Below are 22,967 nucleotides of genomic sequence, written 5' to 3'. Positions count from 1 at the left end.
CTGTAGAGTCGGAAGAAAAACATCACCTGAATTTTACTTTGTTGCAGTGATTTCTCTTCTCATTGGAAATTAACAGCATGCAATTCCGAAGTCATACAGCCCTTCTATTTTTGGACACCACTGTTGATGTCAATGGTCAGACTTGAAAATGATGTTTCTTTTTTTTTTTTTTTTTTTTTTAAACTAAAGTTAAATGTCATTTTGGGACCAAAAGCTGTAACTGCTAAAGGAATTTCTGCTGCTACAGTTGGAATACAGCTAAATCTTCACTATTAATTTAATAGACACTGCATCCTTTGCACGACTGTATAGTCATTTATGTTATAGTTTCACATTGTGTTCATACTAACTTACACATTACTAGCATGTGGTCTTGCATAACTGACTTCTTTACCTATGAAACCACTAAATCAGTGGTTGTCAAAAGCTGGACAATCGGCATCATCAACCGGGCCGTCCAACTCCTCATCTTTACTTACTTCATTGGGTGAGTAACAGTCTATTGCCAAACAACAAATCCAAACTGTAACTGTACAATATTGCTAAATACGGTACATAACAGAAAATCAAAAATCTTGCAATTGTATTTTGAGCTTTGAGCGTAAAGATGACAGAACTAGTCAATTATAGATATTTTTTCATTCACTTTTAATGTTTAACCTTTAATCTATTTGAAGTTACTCTTATTGTATCTTGTTATATTCTTTGCGTACTGTAAGTGGACAGATACGAGCAACGCAAGAATTTCACTGTTCTGTGCTAACGGTGCTACCATTCCGTTTTTACTGAACACATGACAAAAAAAAAAAACAACAACAACAACAAAAAAAGATACTTTACCGGCCTCTAACCAGTGTCCCTTGCTGTTTCACGATTTTTTTTTTACAATGTATTTCAGGTGGGTCTTTGTTTACGAAAAGGCTTACCAAGTGAGGGACACAGCAATTGAATCTTCAGTGATGACAAAGGTAAAAGGTTTTGGAGTCTACAATGACAAAGTCATGGATGTTGCAGACTATGTCACACCAACACAGGTATGAAAAATTTCAGTTGCTGACATTCTGTGGCATACAGTGGTGATGTGCTCATTTATTTGTTTAGGGGGCTTCCGTCTTCTGCATCATTACCAAACTGATAACAACAGAAAACCAAGTTCAAGGATACTGTCCAGAGGTCAGCCCCTGTCAATGCTATGAGTGTAACTAGTGAAGTATCACCTTACAAGTGACGAAGCGTGATATGTTTCTCTCTCCCTATTCTATTTCCTCTCACTCTTACTCACCATGCCTTCTGTTTTCCTAAATGGCTGGGTAAAACTAGTACCCCCATCACTGAGGCCAACACAGTATTTATTCACTAAAAACTATACTGCCAACAATAGAATATGTTCCCGATATGTATCCATAGATTGCAATATCATACGATTCACTCAATTTATAATATAATACGATCACTCAATTAATACATTTTGATAAGATATGATGTAACAGTACAATATGATGCAGAACAAAGAGGATTGATGTGCTACTTGGCAGTGTAGAAACCCTTGCATTTTTATCTCTGTTTATATATTTTTAACACATTTAACAATGAGGAAGAAAGACTAACGTTCATAAGTTCATAAGTATATACAGTGCCATGAACATTTTTGATAATTTTTTTCATTGAATAAATTGAGCGACACTATTTCCTCAATGACACTCGCAATTGTGCATAGTTTGGCAGATACGTACGTACCTGTGAGAACCTTGATGAGCGTTGACAACAGAGATGTTTTGAGAAGAAACTGAGGAGCAAACCATTTTAAATGAACCTGCTTGTCAGAAATTCTTGGCACATCTGTATGCAATAGAAATGTCATGTCATCTTCCAAACCGCTTATCCTGTACAGCGTCGCGGGGAGGTGCTCGAGCCTATCCCAGCTGACAATGGGCGAAAGGCGGACTACACCCTGAACTGGTCGCCAGCCAGTCGCAGGGCACACACACAAACACCGTCACTGAGCGCGAACCGATCCCACGCTGCCCGCACAAAACTCAGGCGTGTGTACCACTATACCATCAGTGACCCTCAATAGAAATGTGTTTTGGATAGAAGAAAGAAAATAGTTTTTTTCCTGTATAATCAACGTTCTAAATTAACACCCACCAACCCGCCAATTACAGATTAAAATTCATTTCTGTGGTTGTTGATATAAACTTACCAGCAAGTTTGGCTGGTGAAGCATGAGGCAGTCGTGTCTGTATTTATGCTTGAACTTTTTTGTGGAAGCGCTGATTCTGGCTTCTGTGAACTGTTTTTAAATGACAGTTCATTTTTGTTTATGAGTGCCAGGTTTCATTAGACTTCCAGGAGAAAACTCTAACCCTAAAGAAAAACACACGTTAAACGAGCCTTCATATGGAGAGGGATAAAGACCTTATTTAACGAGCATGATGGCAGTTTGGGAGATTTTTAAAAAAAAACAGAAGAGGAGTGTGACAACAGCAAACAGTGAAAGTGTTACTGTATTGTGAACTGGACAAGACACAAAGCGTTGGAGGGAAAAACATGTAACTGAAATCCAACCGACAAAACAGACAGACCATGACAAAAGCTACCTGGGAATCTATTCTCAGTTGGAGTTGCTATCAAAAAGGGAATTTCAGTACAGTTCAAGAAATCTCACTTAGTACGTGGGAAAAATGGAACTCTCCTAGAAATGGGAACTCAAAGAGCTGACAGACTTTATCAGCTGGATGTTGAAGGAACTGCACCTGTCTGTCATAGTGCATCAAGAGCAGCTAGTCTATGGCACCAGCGCCTGGGACACACCACCAAGCTGAAGGAAATGAAGGATCTGGTCAAAAGAGTGGACTTCTCTGCAGAAACAGAGGTTCCTTTCTGTGAAGGGTTTGTGGAAGGCAAACTCTCCAAACAGCCATCCGAGTCGATTGGGGAAATACGCTCCAAATGCAGAATGCAGATCGTGATGTCTGTGGTCCCATGCAGACTGAACGTATTGGTGGAGCAACATATTTTGTGACATTCATAGACGACTACTCTAGATGCTGCAAGGTGTGCTTCATGACATGCTGCACAAATTTAAAGAATTTGAAAAAACATTCTCAAATGAATGCAGGCAAAATATCACAAGACTGAGAACAGACAATGGTAGTGAGTACATATTAAGTTAGTTACAAGAATATCTGAAGGTTCAAGGCATTTACCCAAAAATGACTGTACCTCACTTAGCACAGCAAAATGGTGTTGCAAAAAGAAAAAATAGGACATTAGTTGAAGCAGCTAGAAGCATGCTATCACATGCAAAATTGCCAAAGATGTAATACTGTAGCCACGGCAGCTTACATTCAGAACAGCCTGCCCACATCTGTCCTGGAGCAAGAAACACCCTACAAAAAATGGGGTGGGAAAAAAAACCTGATATGAGTCACATGAGGGTGTTTGGCTGCATTGCTTATGCACATATCCCCGATGAAGATAGACGCAAACTGGACAAAAAGGCTGTGAAACTTTGTTTTGCGGATATGCAAACAATGCAAAGGGCTACCACATGTATGATGAAGAGAAAAAAGGATCTTAATCTGTCGTGATGTCGTCTTCAACGAATTCAACTTTGATTGGAAACAACAAGTGGAACTAGAGAATGCAATTCCTGGAGAAATTGCGTGTGAAGGTGAAGGAAGCTGTATGGAAACCTCAGAATGCGTTGGAATGAAGTTGAATGAAGTTGAATGACCTTGAAAAAAATCCGAAGGGAAAAAAGAAAAGAGGAAGTAAGGAAACAATGAAAGAAGGAAGTCAGGGAAAAAAATAAGGAAAACAAAGAATGATGGAATCAAAGGAAGGGAGGAAGAAAGGAACCAAGATAGCAAGGAAAACAAGCAAGAAAGAAAACAAAGTAAGAACACAAAATAGTAGGAAGGAAAGGATAACGCGAAGAAATGAGGAAGAAAGGACACTAGGAAGCAAGGAAGGAAGGGAGGAAACAAGGAATCTCGGGAAGGACGGAACCTGCTGATGAGAAATCGGAGTGTCCCAATATTTTTGAACAAAATGGCCACTTCATTAGGGACACCTGGGAATGAGAAATTTGGGTGTCCCAAGTCTTTTGAACAACATAGCTGCTTCATTAGGGACACTTGGGGATGAAAAATTGGGGTGTCCCAATACTTTTGAAAAACATGGCTGTCACATGGGACACCTGGGGATGAAAATTCTGGGTGCCCCAGTACTTTTGAACAACATGGTCACTTCATTAGGGACACCTGGGGATGAAAATTCTGAGTGTCCCACTACTTTTGAACAACATGGCCGCTTCATTAGGGACACCTGGGAATGAAAAATCAGGGTGCCCCAATACTTTTGAACAACATGGGCGCTTCATTAGCGACACCTGAGAGTGAAAATTCAGGGTGTCCCAATACTGTTGAACAACATGCCCATGATGGCCGCCGCACTGGGGAGACCTCGGGGTGAGTATCCCCAGTCTAGCAAATGTCCCTCCCCAAGATGGCCGCCGCACTCGGGAGACCTCGGGGTGAGTATCTCTAGTCTACTTAATGTCCCTGCCCAAGATGGCCGCCGCACAGGGGAGACCTCGGGCTCTAGTATCCCCAGTTTAGCTAATGTCCCTGTCCAAGATGGCCGCCGCACCGGGGAGACCTCGGGGTGAGTATCCCCAGTCTAGCTAATGTCCCTGTCCAAGATGGCCACCGCACCAGGGAGACCTCGGGGATGAAAAACCTCCCAATACTTTTGAACAATATGGCTGCTTCATTAGGGATACCTGGGGATGAAAATTCTGTGTGTCCCAATACTTTTGAACAACATGGCCGCTTCATTAGGAACACCTGGGGATGAAAATTTTGGGTGTCCCAATACTTTTGAACAACATGGCCACTTCATTAGGGACACCTGGTGATGAGAAATTGGGGTGTCCCAATACTTTTGAACAACATGGTCGCTTCATTAGGGACACCTGGGGATGAAAAATCGTGGTGTCCCAATACTTTTGAACAACATGGCCGCTTCATTAGGGACACCTCGGGATGAAAATACTGGGTGTCCCAATATTTTTGAACAACAAGGCCGCTTCATTAGGGACACCTGGGGATGAGAATTCTGGGTGTCCCAATACTTTTGAACATGACAGCTTCATTAGGGACACCTGGGGATGAGAATTCTGGGTGTCCCAATACTTTTGAACAACATGGTCGCTTCATTAGGGACACCTGGGGATGAAAAATCGTGGTGTCCCAATACTTTTGAACAACATGGCCGCTTCATTAGGGACACCTCGGGATGAAAATACTGGGTGTCCCAATATTTTTGAACAACATGGCCGCCTCATTAGGGACACCTGGGGATGAAAATTCTGGGTATCCCAATACTTTTGAACAACATGGTCGCTTCATTAGGGACACCTGGGGATGAAAAATCGTGGTGTCCCAATACTTTTGAACAACATGGCCGCTTCATTAGGGACACCTCGGGATGAAAATACTGGGTGTCCCAATATTTTTGAACAACAAGGCCGCTTCATTAGGGACACCTGGGGATGAGAATTCTGGGTGTCCCAATACTTTTGAACATGACAGCTTCATTAGGGACACCTGGGGATGAGAAATTGGGGTGTCCCAATACTTTTGAACATGACAGCTTCATTAGGGACACCTGGGGATGAGAATTCTGGGTGTCCCAATACTTTTGAAAAACATGGCCGCCGCATTAAGGACACCTGGAGATGAAAATTCTGGGTGTCCCAATACTTTTGAACAACATGGCCGCCTCATTAGGGACACCTGGGGATGAAAATTCTGGGTATCCCAATACTTTTGAACAACATGGCCGTTTCATTAGGGACACCTGGGGATGAAAATTCTGGGTGTCCCAATACTTTTGAGCAACATGCCCAAGATTGCCGCCGCACTGGGGAGACCTCGGGGTGAGTATCCCCAGTCAAGCTAATGTCCCTGTCCAAGATGACCGCCTGTCCAAGATGGCCACCGCATTGGGGAGACCTCGGGGTGAGTATCCCCAGTCAAGCTAATGTCCCTGTCCAAGATGGCCGCTGCACTGGGAAGACCACAGGGTGAATATCCCCAGTCTAGCTAATGTCCCTGCCCAAGATGGCCACCTGTACAATATTGCCGCCGCATTGGGGAGACCTCGGGGTGAGTATCCCCAGTCTAGCTAATGTCCCTGCCAAAGATGGCCGCCACACTGGGGAGACCTCGGGGTGAGTATCCCCAGTCTAGCTAATGTCCCTGTCCAAGATGGCCGCCGCACTGCGGAGACCAAGGGGCAATAACACTGGTCCACTGGAAATGAATGGTGAATACTTGAATTTTTGTGGGTTTTTTAATTGTGAATGAGTTGAATGTTTGGAAAGTAGGAATTTTGGGGGTGTTGAAAAGCTGAATGTGAGTTGAATGAGTTGAATGACTTGAATTTGTGGAAATTGGGAAGGTGTAAATGTGAGAAGTTGAACGTTCCAATGGAAATGAATGGTGAATAGTTGAATTTTTGTGGGTTTTTCAAGTGTGAATGAGTTGAATGTGTGTGAAGTAGGAATTTTGGGGGTGTTGAAAAGCTGAATGTGAGTTGAATGACTTGAATATGTCGAAATTGGGAAGGTTTAAATGTGTAAAGTTGAATGTTCCAATGGAAATGAATGGTTAATATTTGAATTTTTGTGTTTTTTTTTTATGGGTGCATAAGTTGAATTTTGGGGAAGTAGGAATTTGGGGTGTGTTGAAAAGCTTGACGATATGAGTTGAATGAGATGAATGTTGTGAATTTCAAATTGGAATGATGTAAATGTGAATTGCTGGATATGGCAAAGGGAATGAATGGGGTTGTTTGGGGTGAAGAACGGGAAATTTGGGGGAAACCGTAAATTTTTTGAATGAAAGAAAAGGACCCCCGGAAGCCGTGAATTTTTGGAATACATTGAAGTTGGAATGGCGAGAATCGGTTGTAAAATGTGGAAATAGAAGAACGCCAAAAAAGTGCAAGGAATAAAATAGAAGAAGAAGAAGAAGAACTAGAGAATACAATTTCTGGAGAAATTGCGTGTGAAGGCGAAGGAAGCTGAAAAAAAACTGAGCAATGCATTGGAATGAAGTTGAATTAAGTTGAATAAAATTTAATGATACTGAATAAAGTTGAATGATACTGAATGATGTTGAATAAAGTTGAATGAAGTTGAATAAAATGGAATAAAATCGAATGATGCTGAATAAAGTTGAATGAGACTGAATAAAGTTGAATGATACTGAATAAAGATGAATAAAGTGGACCGAAAAAAAAGATGGAATGGCCAGGGATTAAATCCACCACCTCCTGATTAGGAAACCACCACTCCACCACTGAGCTAAACAGCCTCTGATATTGGAACATGAGTTAAATGAAGTGAAGCCTGTGAATGTGCCATTGGGAATGCGTTTGAAGGTTGAATAATTTGAATTTTTGGGAAGTAGGAATTGAGGGTCGTGTGTAATGTGAGTTGAATGAGCTGAATGTTGTGAATTTGAAATTGGAATGGTTTGAATGTCAAGTGTTGAATGTGCCATTGGGAATGAATTCTGAATTTTGCAATTGTTTTTTTAAGGTTGAATAATTTGAATTTTGGGGAAGTAGGAATTGCGTGTGATGTGTAATATGAGTTGAATGAGCTGAATGAAGTTGAATGAGCTGAATGAAGTTGAATGGCCTCCATGAGCGGGAATCGAACCAGGACGGCAGATGGGGAAGTGTTGAATGTCCCATTGGAAATGAATGGGGTTTTTTGGGGTGAAAAATTGTGAATTTGGGGGGAACCGTAAATTTTCGGGGCAAAAAAAAAAAAAAAAGGAAATTCTGATGGCATGAATTTTTCGAATAATTTGAAATTTGAACGGGGTGAATCGGATGAAGTATGTGGAAGTATTAGAACTTTGAATTTGTCATTGAAAATGAATGTGATTTTTTGGGGTGAAAAACAGGGAATTTTGGGGGAACCATAAAAATCAGGGGGGAAAACAAACGGACTCCCGGAAGCCGTGAATTTTTGGAATCCATTAAAGTTGGAATGGCGAGAATCGCCTTCACACAATAATAATAAAGACAGAAGCAGAAGCATTATATGGAGACCATACTCAAGATATATGGAATGAACAATGAAAATCCTGTGGCAATTCCTGCTGACACTAATGTCAAATTAAAGCGCAAGTCAATGCAAACATATATTTTTTCAGGAATATATTCTATGCAGGCCCACTAGTTTGAACAAGGCATTCTGATAAATATTGCGTTTATGGAATAAGAGTTAATCCACCTGTTTTTAGCCATCTATGGGAGTGGCCATTTTGTCACCTCTGTCGACTGAAAATTATATAACAGTTGCTCAGGTAACGACCAATCACAGGTCACCAGTTTTCTGATGCTGAGCCATGATTGTTCGTTATCCGAGCCCTGAGCATCTGTTTTTGTCTTTTTCAGTCGGCAGAAGTGACAAAATGGCCATGCCCCTGAGATGGCTAGATTTTGCTGCTTGACTCATCTTCCACAAACACAATATTAATCAGAAAGCCTTTTTTCAACTAGGGGGCCTGCATAGAACATATTCTTGAAAAAAATATGTTTGGGTTGACTTTCCCCTTCATGGAAAAGTGATGCATTGGTGTCAGTAAGTCAGTAAATCAAAAAACCTATCAGTCAATAGTAGGAAGTCTACTGTATGCTCCAATGGCCACCCGACCAGACATACCTCAGGCAGTGAGTACTGTGTCTAAGTTCAACGCAAATCCGGATACTGCACATCTGACATCTGTGAAGAGAATATTCCGATACTTGGAGGGGACAGCAAACCTTTCTCTCAAGTATGAGCGGTCATATACAGAGGTTTTGATCGGATTTTCTGATGCTGATTGGGTAACACATTTCTTCTAAGTGGAGGAGCCGTGAACTGGCTTAGCAAGAAACAGTTGCATTTTTAACAGCTGAAGCTGAATATGTTGCACTGAGTCAAGCTGCTCAAGATGGTATCCGGTTGAGACGGTTACTGAGTGATCTTGGGATGAAGGCTATGTCCACAGTGGTCTTGGAAGACCACCAAGGAGCCATCCCAATTGCAAAGAATCCTGTGGACCACTCCAGAACTAAACACATAGACGTTCGCTACCACTCCATCCGTGAATGTGTACAGAATGGGCACATTGATATAATATACTGTCCAACAAACGACATGAACGCGATATAGTGACCACGCCACTTACTAAACAAAGATTTGAAAATCTTACGAGGGAAATTAGACTATTTCCAATTTAAACGTAATAATTGGTGTTTGATTAGTGAATTGGTCAAAATGAACCTTGAAACATGTGATCAATATAGAGTTCCAGAAGTTCACTGTGAAAGGGAAATGTGTTTATATTTGTTTTCTTTACATTTTTGGTAAAAGGGTGCACAGCTTTGTAATTTTCCAAGTGCTAGATGCCATTGTAAAATTAAGTGGGAGTGTTGTAGTACAGTAATTTTGTCAACAGGTGGTGCTGTTACTCCATGCTGACATTGTGTATGTCAAGTAGTTTTTCTTATACTTCCGTGTCTTGGCTCTGCTGTATGTTGCTGTGCACTTCGAAAACAAAAAAACAAACAATCCATGCTCTACCTTCAATATTCAGTGTCTAATAAAGGTGCCAGCCATAGATATTAAAGCTCATATTAACACAGAAAAACACCCAAAATGCTGTATGAGGCGAGAATTCATCTGCAAGTCGACTGAGTTGATTAATTGTTAGACCCGGGAAAACAGGATAGAGAAGAAAACTATTAGAAGAAAACTAAAGACTGAAATCATTTTTTTCTTTGTTAAATTGATATAATTATGAGACCACTGTTTTATTATTTACGTTATTGCAATGAAAAAAATAGACATATTTTGTTAAAGCTGGCTTTTCTATAGAAGAGGTATTATATTATTATATTATTTATTTGTCAAGTAAGACTTCAAAAGAGAGGTATTATGTTTTTTGTTTTGTTTTATTTTCCATCCATCGCGGCATACTATAAATTAGGAAAAAAATATAATTGTGATAATGGCACATGCAGTGCAGAATGCAAACGACGTGCAATACAGTCATATATGACTTTATATATGGAAGCTGTGTATGCTTTAATCTAACTTTGACCAATCAGATGTGCATTGCCATCCAAATAGGGGAACAGTATCCAGTGGCATTACTAACACCAAATACCTGTAATGATATAAGAATACATTGAGCCTCCTTATTTTCTTCATGAAAAAAAAAGTATTTCATTGGATAATAAAGATGTCTTTTCGTTAGGAACATGTTAAATATCGCAATAATATCAATATTGCGACACCATACTGCATGTTACTGCAGTCTTACTTTTAGAGTTGTAATGTATGGAAACTTTGAGTAAACTTTGAGTATCATTGCAGTATCTCCAGGGTGAGCAAAGTGTCCTATTTTTGGAAATCAAAATATGGTCACCCTATTTAATACTACAAAGTCAAAGATGAAAGAACATTATGTGACACAGATGTCTTTGCAAAAACTTGCCCAACCCAAAGAAATCATAAAAGCAAAACCAGTAGGATTTCAGTTTGTACAACAATTTAAATTAAAGCAACTTTAAAGAAGAACCCTCACATTCAAAAAATTCTAAAATGTTCAGACTGGATTCAAACCTGTATCTGTGTCTGAACTGTATTCATTTCCACTACTCTGCTGCCTGTCTATAATTAATTGAGATTTATTGATTTATTGTTAATTCATGCAGCTTTAATAATGTATTGAATTCTATGTTTGATAGAGTGAAGATAAATATATTTGTACCCACGACAGCAACTGCACACGGCATGTTAACAAGCCAGGAAGTTATGGTGAGTTTATGATCTCTTTGTACGAGTAAGTTTATAGATCATTCTCACAATTCATCTGCACATGCAAAGGAAAGTGTGAAAAACTCAATTGCACAACTGTTTATTCTTTTGTTGCTCAGGAATTCTTACAGGGAGATGTGTTGCTTTCAAAGCCACTATCAAAACATGTGAAATCAAAGGGTGGTGTCCTGCTGAGATTGATACCATAAAAACGTAAGACACGCTGATTTTGCATATGTGTTTGTTTGTATTCCCTGACTTGTGAACAAGATACTTGAACTCCTCCGCTTGGGGGTGGATCTCATCCTAGAGAAGGCACTCCACCGTTTTCTGACAGAGGACCGCGGCCTCATATTTGGGGGTGCTGATGCTCGTGCAAACTGCTTCACATTGGACTCCGAACCGCTCCAGTGAGAGCGAAAGACCATGGCTTGATGAAGCCAACAAAATCACTGTAAAAAGTGAAGACGCAATATTGAGGTCACCAAATTGGAGAACTCAAGGCCTCGACTGACCCCTCACACTGGTGGTAAGCCCAAGGTAAAGGGGACCCACGTTGTCTTTTTAGGTTGTGGCTAGCCACAATAAGCTTGACCACTAAGCTTGGCTCCAGAGTGGGAGCCTGATGACTCAGATCCAGTAAAGGGGGAGAAAAAGTCCAATTTTGTTGGTCATCATAGTGGGTTCAGAGTCCTGCTTTGTTTTGTCCCCTCCCTAGGAATTATTCGCCCTACGAGGAGCATAAATATGGACATTTTTTTTTACTTTTTGAATTTGATGATTTTTTAAAATGTTTTCTGCCTTTGTCTAAATCAAGATTTCCTGTGCATTAATGTTACCACGGGTTCCACCACGTTTAGAACAGTATTTAGGGGATCTCTCTGATGTAGATTTTGACATCCATCCATTATCTACACCGCTTATCCTCACAAGGGTCGCGGGGAGTGCTGGAGCCTATCCCAGCTGTCTTCGGGCAATAGGCGGGGGACACCCCGAATTGGTTGCCGGCCAATCGCAGGGCACACAGAGACAAACATCCGCACTTACAATCACACCTAGGGGCAATTTAGAGTGTCCAATCAACTTACCGTGCATGTTTTTGGAATGTGGGAGGAAACCGGATTACCCGGAGAAAACCCACACAGGCTCGGGGAGAACATGCAAACTCCACACAGGGAGGCCGGGGCCATATTCGAACCCACGACCTCTGAACTGTGAGGCTGACGTGCTAACCAGTCGACCGATGTGCCGCCCTACATTTTGACAATTCTATGCAATTTTTTTCCCCAGAATATTCTTAGCTTCCTTGATGTTTAACCATTACCCACTTTAGTTATTCTTCATGTGAGGTACTGTAATAAACAAATGATGACTTTTTTTTAAGGCAAATGGATGGAATATTCTTAAAGTGGCCTGACTCTAACCCAATAGAGCATGCTTTTCTACTTACGGCGTTCACTTTTGTCTTCAGTAAGACCCTCAAACAAGCAGCAAGTGAAGGTAACTGCAGTGAAGATCACTGAATATTTCCACCCCAAAACATTTTTTTCAATCACCCTGTAGCAAATGTAATAATGCATTTGAGACCCTGGCCATTGGCATACTTAACATAAATGGCTACAATTCCTGAGTGGTAAATTGCTGTATTATAGTTTTTGGATTTGACAATTTTAGTTCAGGCAAACCTCTTGTGGCGGTGTGCGAAAACAAAGTAGAAAAAAATAGAAACTCAATTTTTATTAACTATCCTGGCAAAAATGATGGAATCACCAGTCTCACAGGGGTCGCTGATGGTACGTGGGATCGGTTCCCGCTCAGTGACAGTGTCTATGTATGCCCTGCGACTGGCTGGCGACCGGTTCAGGGTGTAGTGCGCCTTTCGCCTGAAGTCAGCTGGGATAGGCTCCAGCACCTACCCGCGACCCTGTGCAGGATAAGTGGTACTGAAGATGACATGAGATGACATGACAGTCTCAGAGGATCTTCATTCAGTTGTTTGAATTCATAGAAAGTGAAAGTTTAGTCGGACTTGCCGACAGACGGCCGTTTAAAATTTGAGGCGGACCGGCCTGTAGACGGGTACAATTTTTTCCCCCCCGGAAAAAAAGCCGAATGGCGATGGTAGGGTACCGACGCTGCAGACGGATGACGAATAACGGACGCTTAATTTTTTGTAAAATGCCTAGCTCTGCTTGTTTCAACTGGAGTACAGTTTTATCGTAATACTACGATAATGATCTATTGATATGTCATAGTAACATCCCTATCGGAGTGTGCGCGGGCAACGTGGGAGTCTCTGTGCATACCCTGCGACCAGTTCAGGGTGTAATCCACCTTTCGCCTGAAGTCAGCTGTGATAACCTCCAGTACCCCCCACCCCCCCGTGAGCATGTACACTGGCCCTCTTTCACATTCTGCCCGGCCCCTTGAACAACACCAGAGATATTTTAAGATTTTTTTTTCCAGTCTGGCCATGCGATTGAGACTAATAAACGCATAGAGCATGACATTCTATTCCACCCTTCTGCAGTATTTTTTTCTGTGAAGAAGCAAGAGAGGGTTCCGGGTCCAGTGAGCGCTTGAACGCCCGGGTGTGACGACGAACGAGCCGTGCATTTTCCTTTTTAACTTTAATTTGACCTTTGCTCCTGGATAATATAATCATGTAGATTTAATCGACATTGGATTACAGTACAAATTGACAAGTTTGAGCGACTTTTTACCGCATTTTCCACATCCAGCATGTGACAGCGGAAAATGTATCTAAAGCCTCAGTAATAATACCAATAACAGCATGACCCATACACCAATCAATTTGTTTCTCCTGTGTTCATTCTGAACAAAAATCTACAAAAAATAAGCGTGATTTTTTTCTTTTTTTCTTTGTCTTTCATTTTTCTCTCCTTTTTTCTCTTTTTCCCCTTTGTTTTGTCCTTCTTCTCTTTTTCTTCTTCTTTGCCCTTCCATCCTTCCTTTTTTAAACCAAAAGCATCAGTAAATACTATTAACAACAGAACCCACAGAAACACCAATTAACGATTTTTTTTCTGTTCATTTGGATATTTTGAACAAAAAATTAGCATTGAAATAGTTATCAAAAACATCAGCTATTAACAACAGAACCCACACGCCAATCAACCTGAAAATGACATCACAGTTGCTCAGAGCTCAGATAATGACCAATCATGGCTCAGCTTCAGAAAACAGGTGAGCTGTGATTGTTCGCTACCTGAGTCCTGAGCAAGTGTGAACTCATTTTCAGTTGGCAGAATTGACAAAATGGCTGCCCCCTGAGATGGCTAAAAACGGGTGGGTTAACTCTTATTCCACAAAGGTAACGCTAATCAGAATTCCTTGTTTCAACTAGTGGTACTGCATAGAACATATTCTTGAAAAAAAAATGTTTGGGTCAACTTCCACTTTAAGTTACGTATCTCTTCCAGTATTTCATCTTTAGCCAAGCGCAGTTGTTGGTTTTTAATGCCGAATGACATCGAGGCACCATCACCATTACTTTCATTAGCTTCCACGTTAGCCCTGGGGGTAGCCTGCCACCAGTAGAAACATCCTGGATAGCCGCATTAGCTTCCTTGCTAGCGGGCTGCTCCACACCATGTTGCCCAAAGTCTATTCATTTTGACTGCATCGTTTTTGGTTTGTCCTTAGTCGCTTTTCCACCACCAGGCATTTGCATCAATTTCCATCGTTCTGAGGTGTTTTTTGACCCAAATTTAAGGATTAATAAAGACTATTGCAGAGAGCAGGTTCTAATGGGACTTTCTAGCTTGCGGGCCATAACAGGAAGTCAGAAACCTTTGTTGTTAATGTAAAAATCTCCGGGAATATGTGGATGACAGGTCTAACAGCAGAAAAATATCTCCCATTTTCAAACTACCCAGCTACTTGAAGACAAGGCCTTAATTTCAAATCATCAAAATTCAAAAGTCAAAGCTAGGGTCAGGTGGGCCTGTCAACACAGAATCCGGTTGGGTTGAACAGTTGCGAATACACCAAAAGGAGTTGGTATGGCCCAAATCAGTTGGTCTGAGACATGCCAAGCCTGCCTATTACCACATTTGTCCCCCACATACCGCCCCCCTGCTCTTGGGATGTGGAAATCAGTACTCTGGCAAGGATGGAGTCTAAGCAGGTGTGCAAAGTTCCAATGAGAGACACTCTGACTCACCTTGTCGCATGGCTTTGTTCTGGAACCAGTCATCTTGAGAGGGGTTGGACCCTCTTCTTTTAATCTTTTTTTTTTTATTAACATTTTGATTAGACAATAGGCACACAATCCGTGTCAAGTTGCAACACATAATGTATTGTTGGGAAACCTATCAACTCAATCGTACACAACAAAATGTAACTCCCTAGTGAATTTAACAGAGGATATCCTATAGTATTTAAACCCGTACAAATGTGCAGCACTCGCTTACTTTGAGTGTTCCTGCCTTGCTCATCAACCAGATACATTTATCATATTGTGAATATTGTGACAAGTTAGGAACAATTTATGCATCCAGTTGAAATACATTGTTGATACAAACCAATTTTCTTTCAGTCTTTTATTCACTTTTGACTCATTTTATTTCCCCCCTTAATTTTCTCCCTTTTTCTTCGTTCAGCACACCAATGATGGAAGTGGAAAATTTCACAATTTTCATCAAAAACAGTATTCGATTTCCAACCTTCAACTACACAAAGTAAGTTGATGCGATGAAATGTGAAACGTTAAAATCATGATAGATTTTTTACAATATGCTATATGGTGTATGATGTGATACAATACAGTATATCATGTTTTCTCTGTGTGCAGAGGCAATTTCCTCCCCACCATCACTGGCAAATACATCAATAAATGTAACTTTGACATGGTCAACAATACTTACTGCCCTATCTTCAAAGTGGGAGATGTAGTCCGCTACGCACAGCAGAACTTCACCAAACTTGCAGACAAGGTAGTAGGGTCCAGTACCGATGCATTTCTTTTTGACATTGTTCACACATTTAATCCATCTAATACTTACCTTGATTTTCTGTTACACTATACATCATACAAGACAGCATGGTTTACCCACAACATGAAGGAAAACATGTACAGAGGGAGACATGAAATGGCTAAGTGAATTTGACTTTATATTCATATTAATTTCCACAATCATATATCCCAAAAAGAACAACTAATATGAGGAACTGACGACACTAATTGTTGAAGCTTTGTAGGTATGTAACAGTCCGGGGTCTCCGTTGTCATATTTTATGCTTCATAATGCCAGTAAGAAAAATCAGGAAATATCAGGACTTAATTGGGAGCTGTTTATAGTTATTACTGGTAACACAAGCAGCCTGAATTAATGTACAATTATTTATCATGAAACAAACATAAATATGATGTTAAAAAAAAAAAACATGTACATACAAAATAAACGGAAAAAAAGTCACATCACATAGAAATGTATCTATTGTTACAAGCTAAATCAGCATTCAAAATGAGGCATAATCTGTCAAAAGCACCTTTTGTTCCAGTGTGAGGCTTCACCTTTCAATAAATGGGAATGTCATTTACTGCCTGTGTATGCTCCGGTGGTAGACTGGACCCTTGTCTCTGTTCACGCAGACTCGCCTGACCAGCTATAGGTTGGAAGATGTCAGGGCTGCTGGTTAAACGCTAAACGGCCTGTCACTTGTAATGCGCTTTTCTATCTTAAGTGCTCAAAGCGCTTCACACTGTAACTCATTTACCAGCTGATGACACGGCATCAGGAGCAACTGGGGGTTCAGTAACTTGCTCAAGGATACTTCATTGAATGAATAAATGAATTTATTCGAACAGACTATTCACATATACACACACACATATACATTTTCCGTACGATTAAAAATGTACATATCGAATGCTGTGTCTGGCCGAAAGGCTTAGGGCCGAAGCTAATATCTTATAAATGCCCTAACCCCGCTCACAATCTTAATTTCCTAAAACAAAAATTACTTTCCGCTTAACCTCTTCGAATGACCTATATACACACACACACCTATACAAAAACCCTTACACACATACATATACATGTGCACAAACACCCACCCATGTATATACATATACATATATATACATTGTACATACATATACACATGTACCGTTTATACATATATATCTTACCACTGAACTGAGTATCTAATGACCAATCAAACTACTTTTTCAATATATAAAAATTAACCTTTCAGTTTGTATTTTTCTAGTATATTAAGTTTGAAATCTCTTTTGAAATGTACCACTGCTTTACTTTCTTTAAATTGGGCCGGTAGCCCATTCCACAACCTGACACCCTGAACCAATATGCACACGCTTTGAAGAGTATTGTGGATTGTAGCCTGTTTGAAATGTAGTATCCCTCTTAATCCATATCCTCCATCTCTGTCTTGAAATCTTTTTTGAATACTTGATGGTAATAGTTACTTCGACACAATCACACAACAGATGGGGACCGGTAATACTTCGACACAGTCACACAACAGCTGGGGATCGAACCCACAACCTCTGGGTTGGGAGACGACCATCCTATCGATGAGCTATGCTGCCCCCTGGTTGGGTTGCTGGGGTTTGTCTGGGCCTGATTTGTGTCTCTTTCCAAAAAAGTCAGCAATATCGCCATTCCATTTAATTTTTATCTGTCCCTACACAAAATCAACTGCCTGGTTAGACCTCAAAATCGTTTTAGGCTGAATCTTAAACAACTGGTCCCCATTCTTGTGTTTTATTCTACTTTAAAATCAACTGCTACCTTAGCTACTATAAACTTAAACTAGATCATGTGAATTAGTTAGGGCTAAGTAACTTGGCTGATGTTATCATTTAGACCGTAAAATAAACAAGCTTCATAAACCATTGAAATATTCTCTGGGCATTTATTACAGTTTTATCTGGCATATTTGCAAACTGGGTTAATTATACACTTACTGAAAACCAACAATTACACGGGTTCCCTATGTTATCCTAATTTAGCTATTTTAAGGCTAACGTTAGGATAATGTTTCATAACATTAGCCAACACGCAGAGTTTAACTATTGGTGATAGGGCTGTTCGATTTTGCCTAATAAGAAAATCCCAATTATTTTCTCCCATAACCGATTTTACGATTACGATTTCTTTGTAAAATAATGAAAAATGAACTTAATTTTTAATTAAAAATTAAACTTAATTTTTCTCTCTTTGAACTGAAAATGCCAGTCAATTTAACTTAATACACACAGAACAATCCATTGGGATTGACAGCATTTTACTTACACAATAGATTTCAGATTTGTTCTTAATTTAACCAATAATGAAAGAAGAAAGTGCATATACCATCTGAAACGAAATCATCAACATGAGAGAAGGTAGACAGTCAAGTCTGTAAACCAAACAGTCTGTCAGCAAGTCATTTTGCCAACCAGCTAGTGACTAGCCTTTCACCTTTCTACCTGGTCTTACTTAAACATAAATCAATGATTAGTGCAAAACTGTCACTTAATAATACAATGCACTGTCAAGCTTAAGTACCGATCCATAGTCCTACTGGACCAGAGGTCCGTTGTAGAGGAGAAAAAAAAGGGATGACTTTCAGATGTTGAGTTACTTGCTCACGGGTTGAAATCTAGTGGGTATGCGCAAGGCAAACTGAAAAATAAGTAGGCATCCGCTGTACACCAGCCTATACCCTGGAGTACACCACTGACTGCTCTGTACACATTAGCATCTGGTGGAACATACAGTATATGACTCATTATCTCTCGTTGTGCCTCCTTGTTAGGGAGGAGTGATAGGAATAAAGATTGGCTGGATGTGTGATTTGGACAAATCAGATGACCATTGCAATCCTTCATACTCATTCACTCGACTGGATGCGATGTCACAGAAGAATGCTGTCTCACCTGGTTACAATTTCAGGTATCTAGATCCAAGGTCGGGTAGATGTTTAAGAACCATAAATGTGTATTGGCTAAAGGAAACTCATCCACTGAAGTTTTTCAAAAGATTTATACATCAGGAGTTACGTAAAATGTCTTTGAAGAATGCCTTCATCCATCCATCCATCCATCCATCCATTTACTCCTGCTTATACAACGTCGGGTCACGAGGGCAGCAGCTTTAGAGGAGAAACCCAGACTTCCCTGTCGCCAGCCACTTCATCTCGCTTTTCCATGGGGATGTTAAGATGTTCCCAGGCCAGCCAGTAGACATAGCCTCTCCAGCATGTCCTGGGTCTTCCGTGGGGCCTCCTCCCGATGGGGTGTGCCCGGAACACCTCACTAGGGATGTATCCAGGAGGTATCCTAATCAGATGCCCAAGCCACCTCATCTGGCTCCTCTGAATGTGGAGGAGCAAGTGGCACGACTCTGAAACCCCTCTTGGATGGCTAAGCTTCTCAAGCTATCTTTAAGAGAGTCCATACACCCTGTGTAGGAAACTCATTTTGGCCGCTTTTTTTCTGGGATCTTGTTCTTTCGGTCACGAGCTGTGGGTCGTGAGGGTAGGAACGTATCGACCGGTAAATGAGAGCTGCGTCTTTTGGCTCAGCTCCTTCTTCAACCACGACGGACAGACACAAAGTCCCATTCCATTCTTCCCTTACTCGTGTGTTATGAACACAATCAGTGATAAAGGTCAGCCTTGGCGGAGTCCAACCCTCACTGGAAATGGATCTGACTTACTGTTGGCAATGCAGACCAAGATCTAACACACATCGCGAACCCATCTGGACAGAAACCTGTCATATGCCCCCATACCTTTATAATTCTGGAAGTCCGTCAATTCACAGAATGGGCTTGGGTGGAAAATGAGGTAGTGGACAAGATCGATGTAAATCACAACGGGCAGTGCTTGCGGGTCAGTAATCCAGTCTCTTTGTTTAAGTTTATATGCGTCCAAATCGCCGATCAAACACAATTTGTTGACACACCGCACACTCGCCTTGTTGCGTTTGCAGCTTCGATATCCATATTTCTTTCTTTAGTCAACGCACCAACACAACACTTCAGGAGTTGCAGTATGCTACCATCTCTTCATTCCATCATCAGTCCTCCCGCTCTTCTTGACACACACTCAACCGTAAAGGGGATACAACCGACGTAAAGTGTCCGCACATAGAAAGACATTTTTAATTTAACGACAGTGACAAAACATTAGCATTGCAGTAAATGGAACATATGACATCAAACACAAAACAAATGTAAACATATTGGCGTTTGAGTATATTATTGAACATATCACCCCTTAAAATAAATAATATAATGAGAGCACATAACTTGACACGCCTGCCCGCTCAAAGTTTCAGCGTATTTCTCAATTGCAACAGACGGTTTAAATGCACTAAAAACACATTGTCACGTAAAAGAGTCAATTGCAAAATGGACGATTGCATGGGATCGCATGGGATTTTGGGACATACTTAAAAACAATCTGTAGCTTGAAGACGCACCATGAATGCTTTGTGTTTTTGTAATAATTATTAATACCAACGGGTTTGTTGTTGTTGTTAGTTATTCTTTCCCAACACAGTAACATTTGTTATTTGCCATCAGTAACTTCATTATTTAATAATTTTTATTGACACTTAGATTTAATTTTACACCGTAGGTTTTTTATGTACAGCGATTATGATTCACTTCTCTATGTTGTAGTCCAGTCTGCCACCTGCTCTCTTAAGTTTGATAAGTGAAAGCTTTTTGCACACCAAATCAAGCTGTACTTGAAGTACTAATTACATGCAGTTTGCTGCAAGAGGACATACGACGGTAACACAATCGTAGAAAGAGTGACAACAAAATGTTATCTGTCGTTTTTGCGATATATATCGTCATATCGCCCATCACTACTACTCTATCGTTTTTGCGATATATAGTATATTGTCATACTCATTTTACTACAAATTGAGTGTCCGTTATTCGTCCTCCGTCTGCAGTGTGGGTACCCTTTCGTCGTCCGTCATTCGTCTTTTTTTCAGAGGGGAGAAAAATAGTACCCGCCTATAGGCTGGTCCCCCTCTGAATTTAAACGGGCTTCCATCAGCATTTCTGAATTATAAAAAAAAAAAAAAAAGAAAAAAAAAAGAGAGAGAGCGATCAACCCTGCCTTTTGTGTGCACTGTGTACCACAATCAGAAATGTTGTTGTGTGCTTTCAATGAGCCATCCATCCATCCATTATCCGATCCGCTTATCCTCACAAGGGTTGCGGGCGTGCTGGAGCCTATCCCAGCTATCTTTGGGCAGCGGGTGGGGTACACCCTGAACTGGTTGCCAGCCAATCGCAGGGTACAGAAAGACAAACAACCATGCCTAAGGACAATTTAGAGTGTTCGATTAACTTACCATGCATGTTTTTGGAATGTGGGAGGAAACCGGAGTACCCGGAAAAAACCCACGCAGGCACGGGGAACGTGCAAACTCCACACAGGAAGGCCGGGGTCGGATTCCAACCCACGACCTCTGCACTGTGAGGCAGACGTGCTAACCAGTCGGCCACCCTTTCAATGAGCTGTTATTATTAAATGATATTAAACAAGCCAACGTAATCCAGCGAACCTTACTTATCAGCAGATCGCCGTGTCGCACACGCTTCCGGCCATGAAATCGTGCTTTATTTGAGTATTTGTTATTTTCACCGCTTTAAATTGGCCAGAATTGCATAACAATTACAGACGAAGTAGGTACGGACCATTCGAATCGATTGGTGATGTAAAATAATAATAATAATAATTTGACCATATTTGGACGTCCAAGATTTTAAGATGACATGATACACGTTTTTGAGACAAATAACATACTGTAACGAATTGCGTTATCTTTGTTGTGGTGACATTTGTGTTTTGCTAAGTCGTGTTGTTTCCGAGGTTCCTGAATGCATCACGCGACTCGCTGGATTGGAATGGTGTGCGAGTGAGCAGACGGCGAAGGACCAGAGATCCGTGTGTACCTATGACGAAACTGTTGCACTGTAGTTGGCTTCGACTGCAGCCCACATTAGCCGTGTTGTAATAGTAAAAAGGGAGAGAACTAAGACGTCGTGTCTTTGGAAGACCTTACAACACACTTCAATCGGACACTTATAATTTATTTTCCCAAGCCACACAGAGCCGCAACATAAGGATGAAAGAGCCGCATGTGCCACCGGAGCTGCGGTTGCCGACCCTTGACCTAGGGTGTCCTGGTGCCCAGTGCACATGCGCATGGACATCCTTATGTTTGAACATTGTGCTTGTTATAGACAATCCGTGAATAGTATGCCCACACCTGTTTGATGACTCTCACCGTGGCCAACTTGAGAGATTGGAAGAGAGTCCAACCCCTCTCATAAGGACTGATACCAGAGCCCAAGCTGCGTGTGTGTGTGTGGAGGTGAGCCCTGGTAAATCGAGTCAGAATTTCTCAGACCGCCAAGTTCCCTGCCTTTGGCTGCCGCCCAACTCACAGTGCACCCGACCCCTTTGGCCCCTCCCACAGGGGTGGTAAGCCCATAGAAAGCTATGCCTTCTTATAGCATGGCATATCAAGAATTACATGAGTAAAAATATATATTCAAATCAATAGCTGGTGACTCAGATTCACGAGCTCTAATTTGTTTTATATAACCCAAGGTTTTGTTTTCTTTATCGAAGGTTTGCCAAATATTATAAGATGGAAAATGGGACTGACTATCGTACACTGGTGAAAGCATATGCTATAAGGTTTGATGTGCTCGTCAATGGAAATGTGAGTATTGTTATAAACTTTGGTATTGTTTAAAATATTTGTATTAATTAAATTTATAAATGTGTTTTCCATTTCAGGCAGGCAAGTTCAATATGATTCCCACACTTATAAACATGGTAGCGGCCTTCACTTCAATAGGAGTGGTGAGTGTTGCTTATGGAACATTGTACGGAATAGATAAGATGTAATATATATGTTGTCAGATTCCACTTACTGGAGGACTATAGTCCTCGCCAGCTCTCCATCAAATGGGTTTGAACTTCTCCTTTCCCCCCCGCCCGCAGTAACGCGGCCTCATGGGGGGGACAGAAGCCCTCTTAAGCTGACGTCGAGTTGGACACGTCT

General features: G+C 40.9%; 1 protein-coding gene across 1 annotated transcript in view; it reads left to right on the top strand.

Annotated features, from left to right (window-relative positions):
* Nucleotides 1-365: 365 nt before the first annotated feature.
* The window catches only part of LOC147145475 (P2X purinoceptor 3-like), a 28,027-nt gene continuing 5,425 nt past the window's right edge, over nt 366-22,967 (top strand). Inside the window, exons 1-10 of the mRNA XM_086033653.1 lie at nt 366-487; nt 899-1,034; nt 1,102-1,173; nt 10,825-10,894; nt 11,014-11,107; nt 15,520-15,597; nt 15,711-15,852; nt 18,683-18,819; nt 22,529-22,622; nt 22,700-22,765. Of these exons, the coding sequence (XP_085889779.1) occupies nt 366-487; nt 899-1,034; nt 1,102-1,173; nt 10,825-10,894; nt 11,014-11,107; nt 15,520-15,597; nt 15,711-15,852; nt 18,683-18,819; nt 22,529-22,622; nt 22,700-22,765 (1,011 nt within the window). The remainder of the gene's footprint in view (nt 488-898; nt 1,035-1,101; nt 1,174-10,824; nt 10,895-11,013; nt 11,108-15,519; nt 15,598-15,710; nt 15,853-18,682; nt 18,820-22,528; nt 22,623-22,699; nt 22,766-22,967) is intronic.

The sequence above is a fragment of the Filicampus tigris genome, chromosome 6 (assembly GCF_054856515.1).
Source record: "Filicampus tigris isolate MCC_2025a chromosome 6, RoL_Ftig_1.0, whole genome shotgun sequence".
Classification (NCBI taxonomy): Eukaryota; Metazoa; Chordata; class Actinopteri; order Syngnathiformes; family Syngnathidae; genus Filicampus; species Filicampus tigris.
Note: the sequence above shows the minus strand (reverse complement) of the source record. Positions and strands in the feature narration are given on the sequence as shown.